The sequence below is a fragment of the Hyperolius riggenbachi genome, chromosome 5, assembly GCF_040937935.1.
Source record: "Hyperolius riggenbachi isolate aHypRig1 chromosome 5, aHypRig1.pri, whole genome shotgun sequence".
NCBI classification, from domain to species: domain Eukaryota; kingdom Metazoa; phylum Chordata; class Amphibia; order Anura; family Hyperoliidae; genus Hyperolius; species Hyperolius riggenbachi.
In genome coordinates, this window is record NC_090650.1 from 20,622,878 (window position 1) to 20,640,193 (window position 17,316).

Here is a 17,316-nt window from a genome sequence, read left to right on the forward strand (position 1 = left end):
ACAGGGTAGGACATTATAAGGCCCCGTTCAGACTGCAGAACGCAGACCGCAACGCATGCGGACCGCAACGCGTACGAAAGCACGCCATCCACGTTCGTATGCGTTGCGTGGCTGATCCCATCACTGAAAAGTGAATGGGACAGCCATGCGTTTTTACAAAAAATGCGTGCAGCATGCGTTCCCGGACCGCACAGGTCCGGAACGCATGCAGTGTGAACATCAGACATTGCACTCTATGCAATGTCTGATGTCGTGCGTGTCGGCCACCTGCACGCGTTTCCAAAACGCATATGGAAACGCGTGCAGTGTGAACGGGGCCTAATAGTCAAGACGCTATATTATTATGGTGTGCACTAGCATTTTAGTAGTTTTCTATACAAGTCACACATGGTAATAAACGCCATATTAACTGAAAAAAACTCATCCAATAAGAAATTACTTATTTAGCTTACATATCCTGCTGTTTTTAGTGTTCATTGTAAGATTTAGGAGAAATGTAATATGAAAAAAAGAAATTAATACAGTATTTCTACTGGTTTCCATCTTTATTGTTTCTGTGACATCACTTCTGCCCTTTTATTTTTTTTCAATCTGGCTCAGTGTTTAGCTTACATCAGCAGCGGAAGCAATGCTTTCCCGATGGGAAAGTTCACATTGCTACATTCCGCTCCCTGCGTTCCACTTGTTGGAGAGGACGTTCCAGACCTGCACCATCCTTCCGCTCCGTCCGATTCACGGAGCGGAACGCAGCGCAGGAGCGCATGCGCTCCAATGTGAACCCAGCCTTAAAGAGAACCCGAGGTGGGGTTCTGACAATGCTATCCGCATACAGAGGCTGGGTTTGCCCATACTGCCCAGCCTTTGTTGCTATCCAGATCCCCCCTAAGCCCCCCCTGCGCTCTGCTATCCCCCATAAATCACAGCAAAGCTGTGCGGGCTGTGTTTACCTTTGTACTGTCAGTCTCGGCGCTCCCCCCGCCTCCTGCATAGCTCCGGCCCCCGCCCGCGTCCCTTTCCTCCCTGCTGATTGGAGGGAGGGAACGCGGGCAGGGACCGGAGCTATGCAGGAGGCGGGGGGAGCAGCTGAGACTGACACTACATAGGTAAACACAGCCCTCTGTGACACGCTGCGTATTGACACCCCGGCTGTGATTTATAGGGGATTGCAGAGCGCAGGGGGAACTTAGGGGCATCTGGATAACAACAGAGGCTGGGCTGTATAGGCAAACCCAGCCTCTGTGTGCAGATATCATTGTCAGGACCCCACCTCAGGTTCTTTTTAATGTTCCCTCTCTACTGTCATAGAAAACTTAGAAAATAGGGGTTTACATATATTTTGGGGCACTGTTTTTGGCAATTTTTTGTTTTTGAATGTTACAACACCCTTTAATGCACACCATCAGAGGCTGCAAACACTTTGTCCAGATTTAATCCGTTATCAGCTTCAAACGGATTATCTTGTGTGAGATAAGTGCACTGTTTTTCACCTCAGTCGGCAGAACTCGTCGTGCTGTAAATTCTTGGAATGCTTTGATGTCTCACTGCTAGCAGAGGATCTAGAAACTGAAAGCAGAAGTTCTCTGTTATTCTCTCACACTGCCCCCTAGTGACAAGTGGCCATAAATACACATTACAGCAGTACTAATTAGTAGCAAGGAAATGTAACAAATAAGAAATGTGCGAAAATAAATTGGCCTGGATCACTTGCAAGCCTGTAAATAAATTGGCTGCTAAAGCTTTAAAATGCTCATTGAGATCAGGCTGATAATAATAGTAATCATGTCGGGTTTTGGTGCGTCGCGTTGTGCGATGTCCTCCAACCACTTGGATGTATGTGTGTCAGGCTGGATAGATGATGAATGCACAGAGGCAGCTCTATGAATCGCCTCAGGCAGCCGTTACCAGACTGGTTTGGATGGAAGTGTCAGGAAATACCCAGCAGTCTGTGTCATATTCACTTTCTCATTAAAGAGAACCTGTAGTGCAAATAACGTAATTAATACATTTGCTTATTTTTTTTACAATATTAATTTCTAGATTATGTCGTCAGTGTTGCCCATTGCAAAATCTTTCCTCTCCTTGATTTACATTCTGAAATGCATCACTGGTGGTGACATCTCTAGTCCTGTCAGATAATCTCTATGGAATGTTTGTTTCTGAGAATTCGGAAGCCAGTGACAATAATGCCTGGTCTCCTAGAATGCCTTGAGAGGAGAATTACGCATAGCTAAACAGCCTAAGCTAAGCATCACTGGGAGGGCGGAGCTACATACAAATACACATAAATATATAGCTATAGGAAGTGTTTCTGATGCTGAAACCAGGAAAATTACCATAAAAGTGTGTATCCTGAATAATTTGCTACATTCTACTATATGTCACTACAGGGCCTCTTTAAATTTCATTGGCAGTACCACCCCCACCCCCTTCCCAGCCATCACCATTTAACCTATTAAATGGATATCTGATGAGGAACTACAAGTCTCAGAATGCCTTGGTAAAGGTATCTCCCATCAGAAAGGCTATCCAGGATGTAAAGCATTCTGTTATTTGCAGAATATTTAGACATGTTTTTGGCTGTCTTTTTTATTTTGTTTTGCTTTTTTGTTTTGTTTGTTCTTGCCTTGGTTTTTGCCCTCAGGCAGTAATGGCTCCTGTTCAGTTCCTGCGCCGTCTTTGCCGTGGTACAAACATTTTATGTGACATGGGTTGAACAATTTTAGGCATTTGTTCCTGTTTCAGGTGCGCTGCGCTCAGTGGCCCCCTACAGCCAGTTAAGGGAATGACAAGGTTAGTTCAAGGTCATGGCTTGTTCAGTCAGTGATATACCAGCCAGGCTAGGATGGAGGGGAGATGGGGATACAGGAAGAAAAATAACCCATAAAAATAAAAGGATTGCTCTGATCGGCAGTGTCTGTTGAGAACAGATGTTACTCTTGTGCCGGCAGCATTATCAACACAGATAGAAATCACAGAGGATTTTCAATCATGAACAACACGTTCTGTTGTGTGTTCAGAGGAGCAAGGCGACATATACAGCATAACATCGCGTCTGTTCTACCTGCCGCCAGCATCCTGTCTCAAAACTGGATTCCTCTCAGGGCTGCAGCCCACTAGAAACCGCAAAATGCAATTGCAATACCTAAGCACTTTTTGTAGCGATGTTAGCAGCAATTTTAACCCTTTAGCTGCCAATTTATTTAGAGGATTGAAAATGTTCCAGGACAATTTATTGTAGGACTTTTTTTTAATCTCTTATTTGTTACATTTCTTTGCTTCTAATTAGTACTGTGTATTTATGGTCACTAGTCACTAGGGGCAGTGTGCGACAATAACAGAGGACTTCTACTCTCAGTTTCTCTATTTCCTGCTAGTAGAGAGAGATCAAAGCATTCCAAGAGTTTACAGCACGACGAGTTCTGCCGACTGAGGTCAAAAGCATTGCACTTATCTCAAACGAGATAACTTTATTGAAGCTACTTATGGGTTGAAGCAATTTTGAATTCAATGCTAGCAATTTGTACAGTGATTGTGATTGCTTTTTGTTTTTTTTCCTTGTGGTTCTAGGTAGTAAAATCGCTGCAAAATCACTTAGTACAGCGACTGAAAAGCGATTTTGCAGGGATCCTATAAATAACTTTGGTTTTTTTTAGCACAATTGCTCCAAAAATGCTGCCGGACCCGCAGTTGCAATTTGGGGAAAACGGATTCGCTCCCGTGGAATCACCGCAATTAGCCCGGTGCAGTTAGCAATTAGCACCGTTCATTTGCCTAATGCTTTTGGAATCGCCGTCGCTTTGGGGGTCCCAGCCCTGGATTGAGTCGAGTTGAGAAATACGGGGGAAGGCTCTGTGGGGGTCCAGAGTCTTTCCCCTCCTGAGGTAAGTATCCATTCACTGCCTTTGCAAACCTAACAGGTTTTCTTTAAAGGAAATCTAAGATGTCATGTATGGGACAATTTATACTTACCTGGGCTTCCTCCAGCCCCATGAGGTTCTTTGTAGTCCCTCAATATCCTCCCCGGCCACTACGCTCTCTCAGAAAACCTCTCAGTAATCAGGCCGAGTGCACTCTCCTTCGCATACACCTGCGCATGTACAGAACGCTCCTGGGCATGGGAGCGCAACGGGAGCGTGTGCATCTGAACAGCGCATGTATTGAAGGTCACAAATGGCCACGACGGACCTGATTACCGGGAGGATTTCAGAGAGAACGGAGCTGTCAGTAAGGACGGCGATGGACCGTAGGCACCTCAGGGGCACCAGGAAGCCCCAGGTAAGCATAAATTGCCCCACACATGCCATCTGAGGTACACTTTAAAGAGAAACTGTAATGAAAATAACAATGAATAAAATTACTTATTTCTTACAATATTCATGTATAGACTATTTAGTCAGTGTTTGCTCATTGTAAAATCTTTCCTCTCCCTGATTCACATTCTGAAATGTATGGTGACATCTTTAGTCCTGTCAGGTGACTTTTGTGTATAGAACTCTCCTGTAAATGAACATTACGCACAGAGATGGATTTAGATGTAATAGGGCCTAGGCAAGGTAGTAGATTTTTTACCCCCTTGTAGTCCTTTTGGTAAGCTAAAGTGGAGAGAGGTCAGAGAAGGTGGCAGGTGGCCCCTTGACACCAACTAGGCCCCAAGCTCAAGCCCAGGTTACCTAGAGGATAATCCTGCTCTGATTCCGCAGGGAGTAAAGGACAAGAGGGTCTCCTAGGAGGAGCGAAGGTTCTGGGTGAGATGGTATCTGGAGATTAATGAGGAAATGTCAGGAGCTGGAGACTGAGGAAATGTTCTTTATTCATTTTCAGCTGCATAGCTCCCTCTTCTCAGTGGGGATTTGTATTGGAATACTGTGTTTGGCGGCTGATGTGGGGATGGCAGGCAGGATACACTCATATATAATTACACAGCGTGTTCTGCCAAGCGCGAGAAGGTGTATTTTTACTCTTTACCGAAGTGGGAATAACAGGATGATTGCTTAATTGTGTGTAAATCATATTAATGGCATTTTAAAACACGGAATCCTCTGAAAATTGTTTTTATTAATTTGTGCAGCTTCTGCGGGTTATAAAACTGTTAGCGATGCTGAATAAATGTGGTGAGTTATAAACAGTGACTACGGATCGTGTGCGAGGTATATGAAGAGCTGCCATAAGGGCGGTACAACAAGTACTGCTGTATGGGGCCCGGGGAACAGTCTGGTGCCCAGCATCGAACAGTGGCACCGCAAGTGGTGCTGCTGTGAGAAGGGTGGGGGAGACGACTAGACCATCAGGGAATACTGTGAGGGGAATGGGGGGGCCACTAGACCAACATGGAATACTGTGAGGGGGATGGGGGTCCACCAGACCACCATGGAACACTGTAAGGGCGAAGAATGAACACTAGCCTACATATGTTTGGTGTCTTGGGGTAGGGGGGAATGGAATCATCCTACTTATATTTGGTGCTTTTTTGCTTTTTGGGAATGGTGGCGACACTGCTTGCTTATGTTTGGAGGATTAAAGAGAATCTGTACTGTCCGATTTGTACAATAAAAATCATACCAATGGAGTTACTGTTATCTCCTGGATCCCTCTTTGCCATTTCTGCCGCTCCCCACCGCGATCCTGGCTTTTAATCGCCAGTTTTAGGCAGTGTTTACAAACAAAAAACATGGCAACTAACCAGGAAGTGATGTTTGTGTGTATATATATATATATATATATATATATATATATATATATATATATATTTCTCAGCATGTGACAGGCAGAAGCTCCCTCTCCCCTCAGCCTCACAAACTGTATCACAAGCTGAAACTGAGAGCAGAGACCTGTCTGTGAGAAATAAACAAAGCGCACACACAGAGCCTGCAGGGGGCATGGCGGGGGCGTGCATAACTTCTCCCTATCACAGCAGAGGCAACTCCTTCCTCCCTGGGTCCCCAAAGCTTGACAAAGAAAAGAAAATTAGATATATTACAGAGACAGTGCAACTAGAAAAAGCTGCAGTAACCCAGACCACATTAGAACAAATATAGGAACTTGTAGGATAGAAGAAATAAGGCTGACAATTTTGTTACAGAGTCTCTTTAAGATGGGGACCTAATTATGTTTGAGGGGATCCCTGCCTATTAATGTGAAATTCTGCCTAATTATGTTTGGGGAATGTGCTGCTTAATAATTAGAGGTTTTTAACGGGAAAAACCTGCCTTTTTTTCCAGCAGATTCGGATTTGGCATGTGTATGGGGAGGGGCGCAGTGAAAGGGCCCAGTATATTTGCCCAGTATGGGACCCAGAAATTTCTGATGCTGGCCCTGGGTCCAGGAGTCGTCTGCACAGACCGATCCATTCTTTGGGCTGTGGGAGAAAAGACAAGCAAAGGATCAACATGAGCCAAAAGTTTTCTGTGGTCTAGTCTGCTGGCCATGCACTGGTTGTTCTGAGTTCACCTGACCAATCCATTCCCAGGGTTTTACCGGCCACCATTTCCCCTCTGCTGGATTCTAGCGGTGATCGTATGTGTATATGTATCGATGTGCTAATTACAATTATGCAAAATTTTCTCTCATTTCTCGAAATTATGGTCATACGTAATAATGATTTGGACATTCAATTGATTTTGCACAATCCATTGGTAATTTAGGATAATTACACAAAATTTTGCGTAATTGTTTTCTTGCAGTGTGCCCCAGGCCTTAGGGGTGCTTATGCTAATTTTGCTTAAGAATAACACATTACTTGATCCGGCATGCTGGCCGGATAATGTTGCCGCCATCCACGCCTCTCTCCGCCGCTCCTGTGGCCAGCAATCTCTTTGTTTCATTTTTGTGACCCCTGGCGTCATGACGATGGAAGCTCCGCCTCACACAGAGCAGAGTGCAGGGAGGCGGGGAAGTAGGCGTACAGAGACAGAGCTGACCAATAGCAGCTAGAGAAGCCTTTCCGGAATGTCCCCAGTGGGCATTTAGCATGGAGTGCTTCTCCTTTACAAATCGGCCCTACCCCCTCGAGGTGACGACATGCTGCATGTTGGCGATTTCGGAGGGTGATAGTGTGGTGCTAAAGGGGGGGGGGGGGCAGAGGCATGACCTGCAGCAGGGGACATGCCTCTGAGTTTGATCTGCAACCCCCCCCCCTTATTAACCCATCCACCCCTTATTCCGTGTATCCACCTTCTCCCCTTCTACTATCAGAGCAAGTAGCGTAAGCTCCTGATTCAGTTTATTTGCACAGCAACGTTTTCTGTATGGAGTTTGGATCCAACCAATGTAGGAAATTCCAGAGTTGTACCATGTGTACACATAATAAAGTTCCCCTGTGTTGTTTTTCAGGACCCCCGTACATGCAGGTGACTATAGAGGATGTTCACGCCTTCTGCGGGGAGACGGCGCAGTTTGATGCGGTGATAGACGGGAGTTCGCCACTGACAGTTACCTGGTATAAGGTGAGAGGGAAGCTACATAGTGTTATCCCAAAGATTTTCTGTTGGGTTGAGGTCAGGGCTCTGTGCAGGCCAGTCAAGTTCCCCCATACCAGACTCGCTCACCCATGTCTTTATGGGCCTTGTGTAACTCGTTCACTGGTGAGCAGTCCTGGTGGAGGAGGAAGGGGCTGTTTCCAAACTGTTCCTACAAAGTAAAGAGCATGAAATTGTCCAAAATGTCTTGGTATCCTGAAGCATTCCCTCTCCCCTCCCCACCACACCTGTTCAGCAGACTCCTGTTCCTCTATATGCGCCTCCCATTCAGGTGGAAGATTTGACCCCATTTGCTAGAGTTGACAACTTGCTACCATACCATTTATTTGCCGAGAATTACCAACTGAATAGGTAATGTCATATTAGCCTCTCAGTCTGGCCTTCCTGGAAGATCATGGTTAGCAAATTGTTTGTGTTAGAGTTATGGGTTAAAGGGAACCTGAAGTGAGAGAGATATGGAGGCTGCCATATTTATTTTCTTCTTCTTTTTTTTTAAATAAAATTTTTATTGCACCAAATAGATAGACAATGCACAAACTTTTTAAAATCAACAGAAAAATACAGATATTTCCATGACTTGTCTATACATCAAATCGTGTCTTAAAATTTCTTAGTGCAAAATTATTTTTTTATTATATATAACCCTCCCTCTGTTCCCTCCCCCACCCATTCCCCCTTGATCCCTACCACAGGAATAGATAATACTTTAATGTTGAAATTTCTTGTTACCACAGCATATATCCATTTTGTGATGTACCTCTAATGCTGGATACACACCATGTGTTTCCGCGTTCGATGCGTCCGTCGATACGCGTCGATTCGATTATTTCCGACATGTCCGATTCAAGCTTCGATGGATCGTTAGGTCGATTTGCCATACTTTACATGGCAATCGACCTAAAAATCATCGAAATTCGTTCGGAAATGCTCGGAAATAATCGAATCGACGCGTATCGACGGACGCATTCGACGCGGAAACTCATGGTGTGTATCCAGCATTAATGGCATAGCAAACTTTTTCTTCTTATTGTACTCGTGTGTCCTTCATGGGCTTAAACTAACTATGTGTCACTCTTATCTCTAAATTTGCCTAAAGTACCAGAGAGTTGCTGTTTATTTATTTCCTTTTAAACAATACCAGTTGCCTGGCTGTCCTCCTGATCCTCTGACTCTAAAACTTTTAGTGGGAGACCCAGGACAAGCATGCAGATCAGATGTTTCTGAAACAAATCTGAATACATTAGCTGAATGCTTGTGTCAGGGGTGGTATTCAGACACTACTACAGCCTAAAAGATTGGTAGGACAGCCAGGCAACTAGTGTTGTTGAAAAGGAAATAAATATACTGCAGCCTCCATATACTGCAAGAGGTCCAAGATACACACCAGGTAGGAAGCAGTTACGGCACAAGGTGGTGGAACTTGGAGGGGTTAAGGTTAGGCACATGACGGGAAGAGGTTAAGATTAGGATCCTGGTGGGGGGAAGAGTAAATGTTAGGCACCAGGCAAGAAGAAGTAAAGCTAGGTGCACCCAATGTGTAGGGGAGAGGGGGAAGTGTTAATCTTAGGCACATGGCAAAAAGAGGCTAGGATTAGGCACCAGGTGGTAGAAGTGTTAAGGGTAGGCACATGGCGGCCCATGGTCCTGGTGTGCAATTTTATAGTTTTGTTTCCTGCTCAGTCCCCTATTTTTTTACCAATTAGTGGTTGTGACCAAATTGGCACTAGCAGGAAGAGGGGCCATTGTGTGAGATTTCCTGCTGGGTCCCTTCAATTAGCATATTGGCAATATTTCTGCACTCTAAGTAGACCAGTCCCACAAGGAAATGCTATTTTGGGTTAGAAGACCAACACCCCTCATTTAGGGGTCTCTGGTGGTCATAGGAACACTGACTTCCTGTCACTGGACAATTGCGTGTGGTCCGGTATTAGTCATGGAGAGAATCCGAAGACATGACAACAAAAGTTGTTTAGGTGATACCCTTAATGACTGACTGTACAAGATTACTTTGCAAGCTTTCGAAACTTTAAGTTTCTTCTTCAAGCATGTTTCAGAACTGGATCAGAACCATACAAAGTACTGTCACATACACTGGCTTAATATATGATTTTGTAGGGTATCTTGCAATCTGGCCTCATGTTAGTCTTCCTCTTTTTTTGCTTTGAAGATTTTAGGACTCTTTCACAGTGGGATGTTGCGTTTGATGCGACGTTAAAGAGAAACTCCGACCAAAAATGTAACTTTTCCCAATCAGTAGCTGATACCCCCTTTTACATGAGAAATCTATTCCTTTTCACAAACGGATCATCAGGGGGCGCTGTATGACTGATATTGTGGTGAAACCCCTCCCACAAGAAACCTTTCCCACAAGAAAAGTTAGAACTTTTGGCAGTTTCCTGTCTGTGAACCTTGTTGCATTGTGGAAAATAGCTGTTTACAGCTGTTTCCAACTGCCAAAAACCATAGAGCAGCTACATCACCTGCCAACATGTTCACTGGAGTTCCTCATTAAGGTCGCATAACGTGCCCCTAATGCAATGCATTGAAAGACTATAACTTGGACGTTATAGTACATTCTTTAGCCCTGCGTTTGGTGTGCCGTTTTTGTTGCACAGTGATGGAACGAAATTGGCGCATGCGTTACATTTAAAAAAACAAAACAAAAAAAACCTTACTGAGCATGTGCAACACACATAACGCAGCAAACGTATTGTTAAACGCCCAGCATGCAGCACCTTCTAAATATTGCTACACGTTACACAAAACGCAACGTGTGCACTGCGAATGTCGCACAGTCGCACAGTATTGCTGTGCGTTAGTCCACGTTATAAAATTTTCTAACGTGCGACTTTAACGTCCCACTGTAAAAGAGGCCTTAAGCTTTGACAAGATCATTTACATTTAAAAAAAAGAGGAAGACTAACATGAGGTCAGATTGCAGGATACCCTCTCCCAACCCCCCCCCCCCCCCCCATACACACACACACACCCTGCCTGGTCCATTGTGTTTTTTATGCACCCCCCTGCCTGGTCCGGCGCCTGTACACAGATCTGACAGTGAGTGTGATTGGTTTGCTGCAGGATAACGCTCTGCTGAAGGAAAGTGACCGCATCCAGCTGGTGAGAGATGGCAGAAAATATTCGCTCATCCTTCGGGGTACGGAGCACGGAGATGGCGGGGTTTACACCTGCATGGCCCGAAATCCAGGAGGAGACGTGTCCTGCAAGGCGGAGCTCGTCATGCAAGAGGGTAAGCCTTTTCTGAATGTCTTCTATAATCAGAATTCTAATCATCCCATTAACCACCTCTAAGCACATTGACCGGAGAGGACACAGCGCACCTGTATTGTATTCCTAAATGTAACGTTCCTATGGAAATGCGGGGAAAACAGCACCGTGAACCATATTAGTGGCACCGCCCAGCGCTACTGTAACCATAGGAACTTCTAAATATTGTTCAACGCCATTCCCTTAAAAAAAAAATAAAAAAATTAGACTATGCTATGGGAGACAGATGAGCTTCCTTTCATATCTTTAACTGTGGTGTCTACACCAGGGTGCAGAGAAGGGTGGGGGTTGTGCCAAGAGAGGTGTGTGGCAGTCTCGGAGGGTTTCATGCAGAGAAGGGTGGGGGCTGTGCTGGGAGAATTGTGTGGCAGTCTCAGGGGGTTTCGTGCAGAGAAGGGTGGGGGCTGTGCCAGGAGAGTTGTGTGGCAGTCTCAGAGGGTTTCATACAGTGAAGAGTGGGGGTTGTGCCGGGAGAGTTGTGTGGCAATTGCTGGGGGTTTCATGCAGTGAAGGGTGGGGGTTGTGTTGGGAGAGGTGTTTGGCAGTATCTGGGGGTTTTGTGCAGAGAAGGGTGGGGGTTGTGCCGGGAGAGGTGTGTGGCAGTCTCAGGGGGTTTCGTGCAGAGAAGGGTGGGGGCTGTGCCAGGAGAGTTGTGTGGCAGTCTCAGAGGGTTTCATACAGTGAAGAGTGAGGGTTGTGCCGGGAGAGTTGTGTGGCAATTGCTGGGGGTTTCATGCAGTGAAGGGTGGGGGTTGTGTTGGGAGAGGTGTTTGGCAGTATCTGGGGGTTTTGTGCAGAGAAGGGTGGGGGTTGTGCCGGGAGAGGTGTGTGGCAGTCTCAGGGGGTTTCGTGCAGAGAAGGGTGGGGGTTGTGTTGTGAGAGGTGTATGGCAATCTTGAGGGGTTTCATGCAGTGAAGGGTGGGGGTTGTGTTGTGAGAGGTGTGTGGCAGTCTCGGGGGGTTTCATGCAGTGAAGGGTGGGGGTTGTGCCGGGAGAGGTGTGTGGAAGTCTTGGGGGGTTTTATGCAGAGAAGGGTGGGGGTTGCGCCAGGAGAGGTGTGTGGCAGTCTCAGGGGGGTTTCGTGCAGAGAAGGGTGGGGGTTGTGCCCTGAGAGGTATGTGGCAGTCTCTAAGGGTTTTTCTGCAGAGAAGGGTGAGGGCTGTGCCAAGAGAGGTGTGTGGCAGTCTTGGAGGGTTTCGTGCAAGGGTGGGGGCTGTGCCGGGACTCCGGGAGAGGTGTGTGGTGGTCTCGGAGGGTTTCGTGCAGAGAAGGGTGGAGGCTGTGCTGGGAAAGGTGTGAGGCAGTCTCTAGGGGGTTTTGTGCAGAGAAGGGTGGTGGGAGAGGTGTGTGGCAGTCTCTGAGGGTTGTGCAGAGAAGGGTGGGGGTTGTGCCAAGAGAGGAGTGTGGGAGTCTTGGAGGGTTTCGTGCAGAGAAGGGTGAGGGCTGTGCCGAAAGAGGTGTGTGACGGTCTCGGAGGGTTTCGTGCAGAGAAGAGTGGGGGTTGTGCCATGAGAGGAGTGTGGGAGTCTCGGAAGGTTTCGTGTAGAGAAGGGTGGGGAAGAAACGTACGTCTCTCTCTGTTCTGTCACAAGTGATGGGAGTTTTTGTTCCCTCTAGATGAAAAAGAAGACACAAAGATCCTTCCAAAGAGGAGGAAGCTAAAGTCTTTCTTTGAGGTTAAAGAAGAGATTGGCAGGTAGGTGGGATGTTAATTTACTTTCCGCCCACGTTTATCATTACCTCACACGTCTTCTTCACATCGGCTGCTTTCTCTCTAACTACAGGCAATGATTTCAATCAATAAGGCGCCCGTGTCGCTTCTTCAGTTTATTTGTTAAAATTCACTCAAAGCGGATTGGGAAAAAAATACTTACCGAGGAAGAGGAAGGCCTGTGGTTAATGCAGAGATTTCCCGTGTCCTCCTCCTCGCCCCTGCCATTGCCACGTACGAACCTCCAAAACGTATCGCATATGTTGTTGTGGCTGCGCTCCCTGCGTGTATGAGCATGGAGGGATTTTGCCTGCGCATTGATCAAAAGCTTCTTGGCCATGAGCAGCTGCATGCTGCTGTGCAGGCACGGCTGTACTAATTCGAGCGCAGGACGGACCTGCTTGTGCACAAACAGGAGATCAGCCATGAACTTCCAGAAGGTCCCAGCAAGTGACGATGGGGGTGAGGAGGACATGGGAAGCCTTTGGAATCCAGAGGATTCCCTCTTCCTAGGCAAGTATCTCTCTTTTGTGTCACAGTCTGCCTCGGTTTCTCTGCCTCAATGCTTTGCTAAGAAATATAAACCTCGAATGTACGGGTGGGCCTCAATGTACACCAGAGTTATGTTCTAAAAAACTGCCGCCTGGAATTCACATTTCATGTATGTTAAACAATGGTCTACCCATGTAAGGCCTGGTTCATAGTGTTTTTAGTTTTTAGGCTCCGTTTCGTTTAGTTCGGCTAATAACGGAGGTGAATGGATCCCATGTTAATCATTAGAATCTTCTCACATTGCTCCGTTAGGCAGAATGTGCCGAACAGATCCGTTCTAATGGGCCGCGTGTTTGGGGAGATTGCGATAAATCCTGAACGACGGATTGCGACACGCATTGGAACGGAGGGTCACAAATGAAAAACTGATGCCTTTAAAAACTGATCCATTCCACAAATCCGTTTTTCCATGGATCATCAGTTTTATTCATCAGTGCAGTGTGAACCGGGCCTGGATCGTACTAATTGCTGCAGATACTTGTGATCTGATGATTTCACTACAAGGAGTCCTCAGGTTAGGCCAGGTCTACGTTCTACAAACATGAATGCAATTCCTATTTTACATGATAAATTCCATACCTCCCAACATTTTGTGATGAGAAAGAGGGACACTTAAGCCACACCCCTGATCACGTCCCCCGTCACACCCCTGATCACGTCCCCCCTGTCACACCCCTGATCATGTCACCAGTCACACCCCTGATCACGCCCCCAACACACCCCTAGTGACGCCTAGCATAAAAATTTCATATGAAAAATGTTATTTTATAATTCAAACCACACTGGTCCTTTCTATCCTGGTCCATTTTCCTTCATAGTAACACTTGAAAATAAGAAATATATCAATTTTAAGGATGGGCGTAAAGTTTAGAGTGAATTAAAGGACATCTGAGGTGATAATAAACTGATGAGATAAACAATTGTATCTATCCTCCTTCTCCTAAAAATGACTTTTTTAGATATCCCACAGTTTTAATTTATATTTAAATCTGTTTTTTAAGTTTTTATTGTTTCTTTTTCTATGCTCACCCAAACATGCATAATAGTATGCCAGAGCTAAAATATATGAATTATTGATTCTTATTTCTTTCCTGCTCTCAGAAGCAACTTACTGTCAGGAAAGTGTTTTATGGCTGTAATTCCTTATCAGTGAGTGTTATGCTATGGTCTGACCCAGTCCCGACCAGGACAGAAACTATCACTTGCATACCTGATGTTTAAATCTTTCGAGCAAAGAAAGAAAAAAAGGAACACAGCACAGTTATTTGTGTGCTATGCACTGTACATACACATGTCTATCTCATTATGTCACATGTCACCTCGGTTGTCCTTTAACCATTTTTGCCGAAGCTCACGTCCGGGCGACTGCTCTGCTGCTGTGCCGCGCTTCAGCGCGTGATCGCAGGCACGCCCCCGTGCCCGTGCTGTCCCCCGGTAGCCCTGGGATAAGTGAACGGGAAAATGGTTCCCGATCACCGATCCGTGTCCCCCGCAGAAAAACCGGAGCGCTCTCACAAGAGGCTTCAGTTTTTCTGCCCGGGAAATTTTCCGCATCCCCCTTGTACTTCCGCTTAGCGAGAAGCACAAGGAGGGAAAACAAAAATGAAGGTGGCCATCTTGTGGCCAAATAGTAAGACTACATCTACATTTTTTTTACATTACAATTTACACATAAAACAACATTAAAAATTAACTGTTTATGTCCCACACCAAAATATTACCCAAATAAAATTTTTAATAGAAAACAAATTACAATAAAAAAAAAAGACATAAATAATTAAGGGTCTGATCTTTTTAAATATGCATTTGAAGGGGGTATACTACGAACATTTTTAAAATTATAATCTTGTAAATAGTGATGGATGCAAAACGGAAACAATGCACCTTTATTTACAAATAAAATATTGGCGCCATACATTGTGATAGGGACAAAATTTAAATGGTATAATAACCGAGACAAACGGGCAAATAAAATACATAGGTTTTAATTATGGTAGCGTGGATTATTTTAAAGCTATAATGGCCGAAAACTGAGAAATAATGAATTTTTTCCATTTTTTTTTCTCGTTAATCCTGTTAAAATGCATTTATAATAAAATAATTCTTAGCCAAATGTACCACCCAAAGAAAGCCTCATTAGTGGCGGAAAAAACAAGATGTAGATCAATAAATTGTGATAAGTAGTGATAAAGTTATTAGCGAATGAATGAGAGGTGAAAATTGCTCTGATGCATAAGGTGGAAAATCCCTGCGGACTGAAATGGTTAAACACATTTTCAGTAGAAAAATACATATATTTACACAGATCTGTACATCAGTCCTGAAAGAGGGACAAATGAGGAGGAAAGAGGGACAGGGGACAGGGTTCCCAAAGAGGGACTGTCCCTCCAAAAGAGGGACAGTTGTGAGCTTTGTAAATTCTGATTAAAAGTGGAAACATCTGTAATTTTATACTACAGTAAATGGCTGTAAGTTAAACATGTGTGAAATGAGCATGCCTGTATAGCTGATTTTCTTATAATCAGTTTACAGATATGACTATGTGCTGCTGTGTCCGATGCTACAGTAGACCAACGTCACATTTTTTTCTGTTTCGTTTTCAGAGGATCGTTCGGTTTTGTGAAACGAGTTGTGCACAAAGGAAACGGGGCCACGTGTGCCGCCAAATTTATTCCACTGCGGAGCAAGACGAGGCAGCAGGCCTATCGAGAGCGGGATATCCTATCGGAAGTGTCACATGACCGCGTCGCTGTGCTGCTAGATGCCTTTGAAACAAAGAAAACTTTAATCCTCATTTTGGAAATGTATCCTTTATCTGTTGGGACAATAAGACCTCTGTGTTTTGTGTGCATGAAAAAGGGGCGCCAGGAAAAATGGGCACTAAGTTTCATTTATAAAAATATCGTTCCTATAAATATTGTTCATATCTACTGATATTCTTCATTTTTAAAGTGTAGATGATGTATATTATTGTAACAATTTTGCTGAATGAAAATTATAACAATTATAAAATAGTAGAAAATCCTACATATATTGTACTACAGCTTAAAGTGAACCTCCGGACTAAAAATCTACTCAGCAGAACTGAAAAGGCTTGGTGTTTCTTTAACAGTTTCACAGCATCAGAACTTTGATTTTCTTACCAAAGCATCATTTTTAGCTGCATTTTTACCTAAGCTCCACTCATCAAAGAAAAAAAAGCCTGGGCTTTTTTTCCCTGATGCTGTGCATGATGTGATTTCCTATGTTGTTATTCACGTTGCCTAGAAACTGGGAGTGGTGCTCAGGACACAGGACAGTTGAAACTGTGTCACATGCTCCCTGTCACCTCCTTTGAACCAAAAAGATGGCTGCCATCATGAAATCAAACATTTGCCTGTTCTTTTAAAACAGGGTGGGTAAGAGATTATGAGATTATATTACCTATCTATTTTAATTAACATAACTAATGTAACTTAATGACAGTATGTTTGTTTAGGCTGGAGTTCCTCTTTAACCTAACCCAACTGTCACACAGAACCCTCCACTACTGATGCATAACCCTGAGACCGCCCTGGTGGCGCCTAACCCTAAGACCTCCCCCCCCCACAGGTGCCTAACACTAAAATCCCTCTGGTGGTGCCTAACCCTATGATACCCCCAATGATGCCTTACTTCCCTCTCCCTGCACAAACACCCTTCCTGATGCCTAACCCTAACTGTTCCCCTAACACAAACACCCTTACAAACATAAAATGTGTACATACAAACGATAAAATATTTGATAACGGGAAATTTGTACGTACAAATAAATAATTTCAAAAACTACAATGTTGCAAGTTTCAAGGCGATAACATATTTCAAAAACTTTAATGTTCTTATGTTGAAAACAATATTTTTCGGGCACCCAAATTTCTGCTTTGGGCGCCGTATTAACGATATCTGCATTAGCACCATTGGGGTGCCCAAAGTGTCCATTTGCTGCAGACTAGTGGTGCTCAAATACCCCTTTTCAAAATTCGAGTTAGGTCGAATTCGAATAGTAAATTATTCGAGATCAGTCGAATATTCGAGTCGAATAATTTTTACTATTCGATTCGACCTCGGAATTCGAGCTCACTATTCGAGTCGGTATTCGAGCTCATTATTCGAGCTGACTATTCGAAATGGCCTTAAATAGCTTCCAACACTTGTTTTGAGGGTGAATGATGCAAGAAACCTCTTTTTTTCCAAGTAACAACAGCAAGTGATTATGTGGGGATGTTCCTTTAAAAAAAAAAAGTTGAAAAGAGAAGTTGTGTCCAGAAATT

At 44.6% G+C, this 17,316-nt stretch overlaps 1 protein-coding gene across 15 annotated transcripts in view; it reads left to right on the forward strand.

The window, feature by feature from the left end:
* Window positions 1-17,316, forward strand: part of OBSCN (obscurin, cytoskeletal calmodulin and titin-interacting RhoGEF) — a 511,999-nt gene that overhangs the window by 439,912 nt on the left and 54,771 nt on the right. For all 15 annotated transcript variants that reach the window (XM_068235137.1, XM_068235143.1, XM_068235140.1 and 12 more), the window contains 4 exons: window positions 7,330-7,442; window positions 10,557-10,725; window positions 12,382-12,460; window positions 15,631-15,831. In XM_068235137.1, the coding sequence (XP_068091238.1) occupies window positions 7,330-7,442; window positions 10,557-10,725; window positions 12,382-12,460; window positions 15,631-15,831 (562 nt within the window). The remainder of the gene's footprint in view (window positions 1-7,329; window positions 7,443-10,556; window positions 10,726-12,381; window positions 12,461-15,630; window positions 15,832-17,316) is intronic.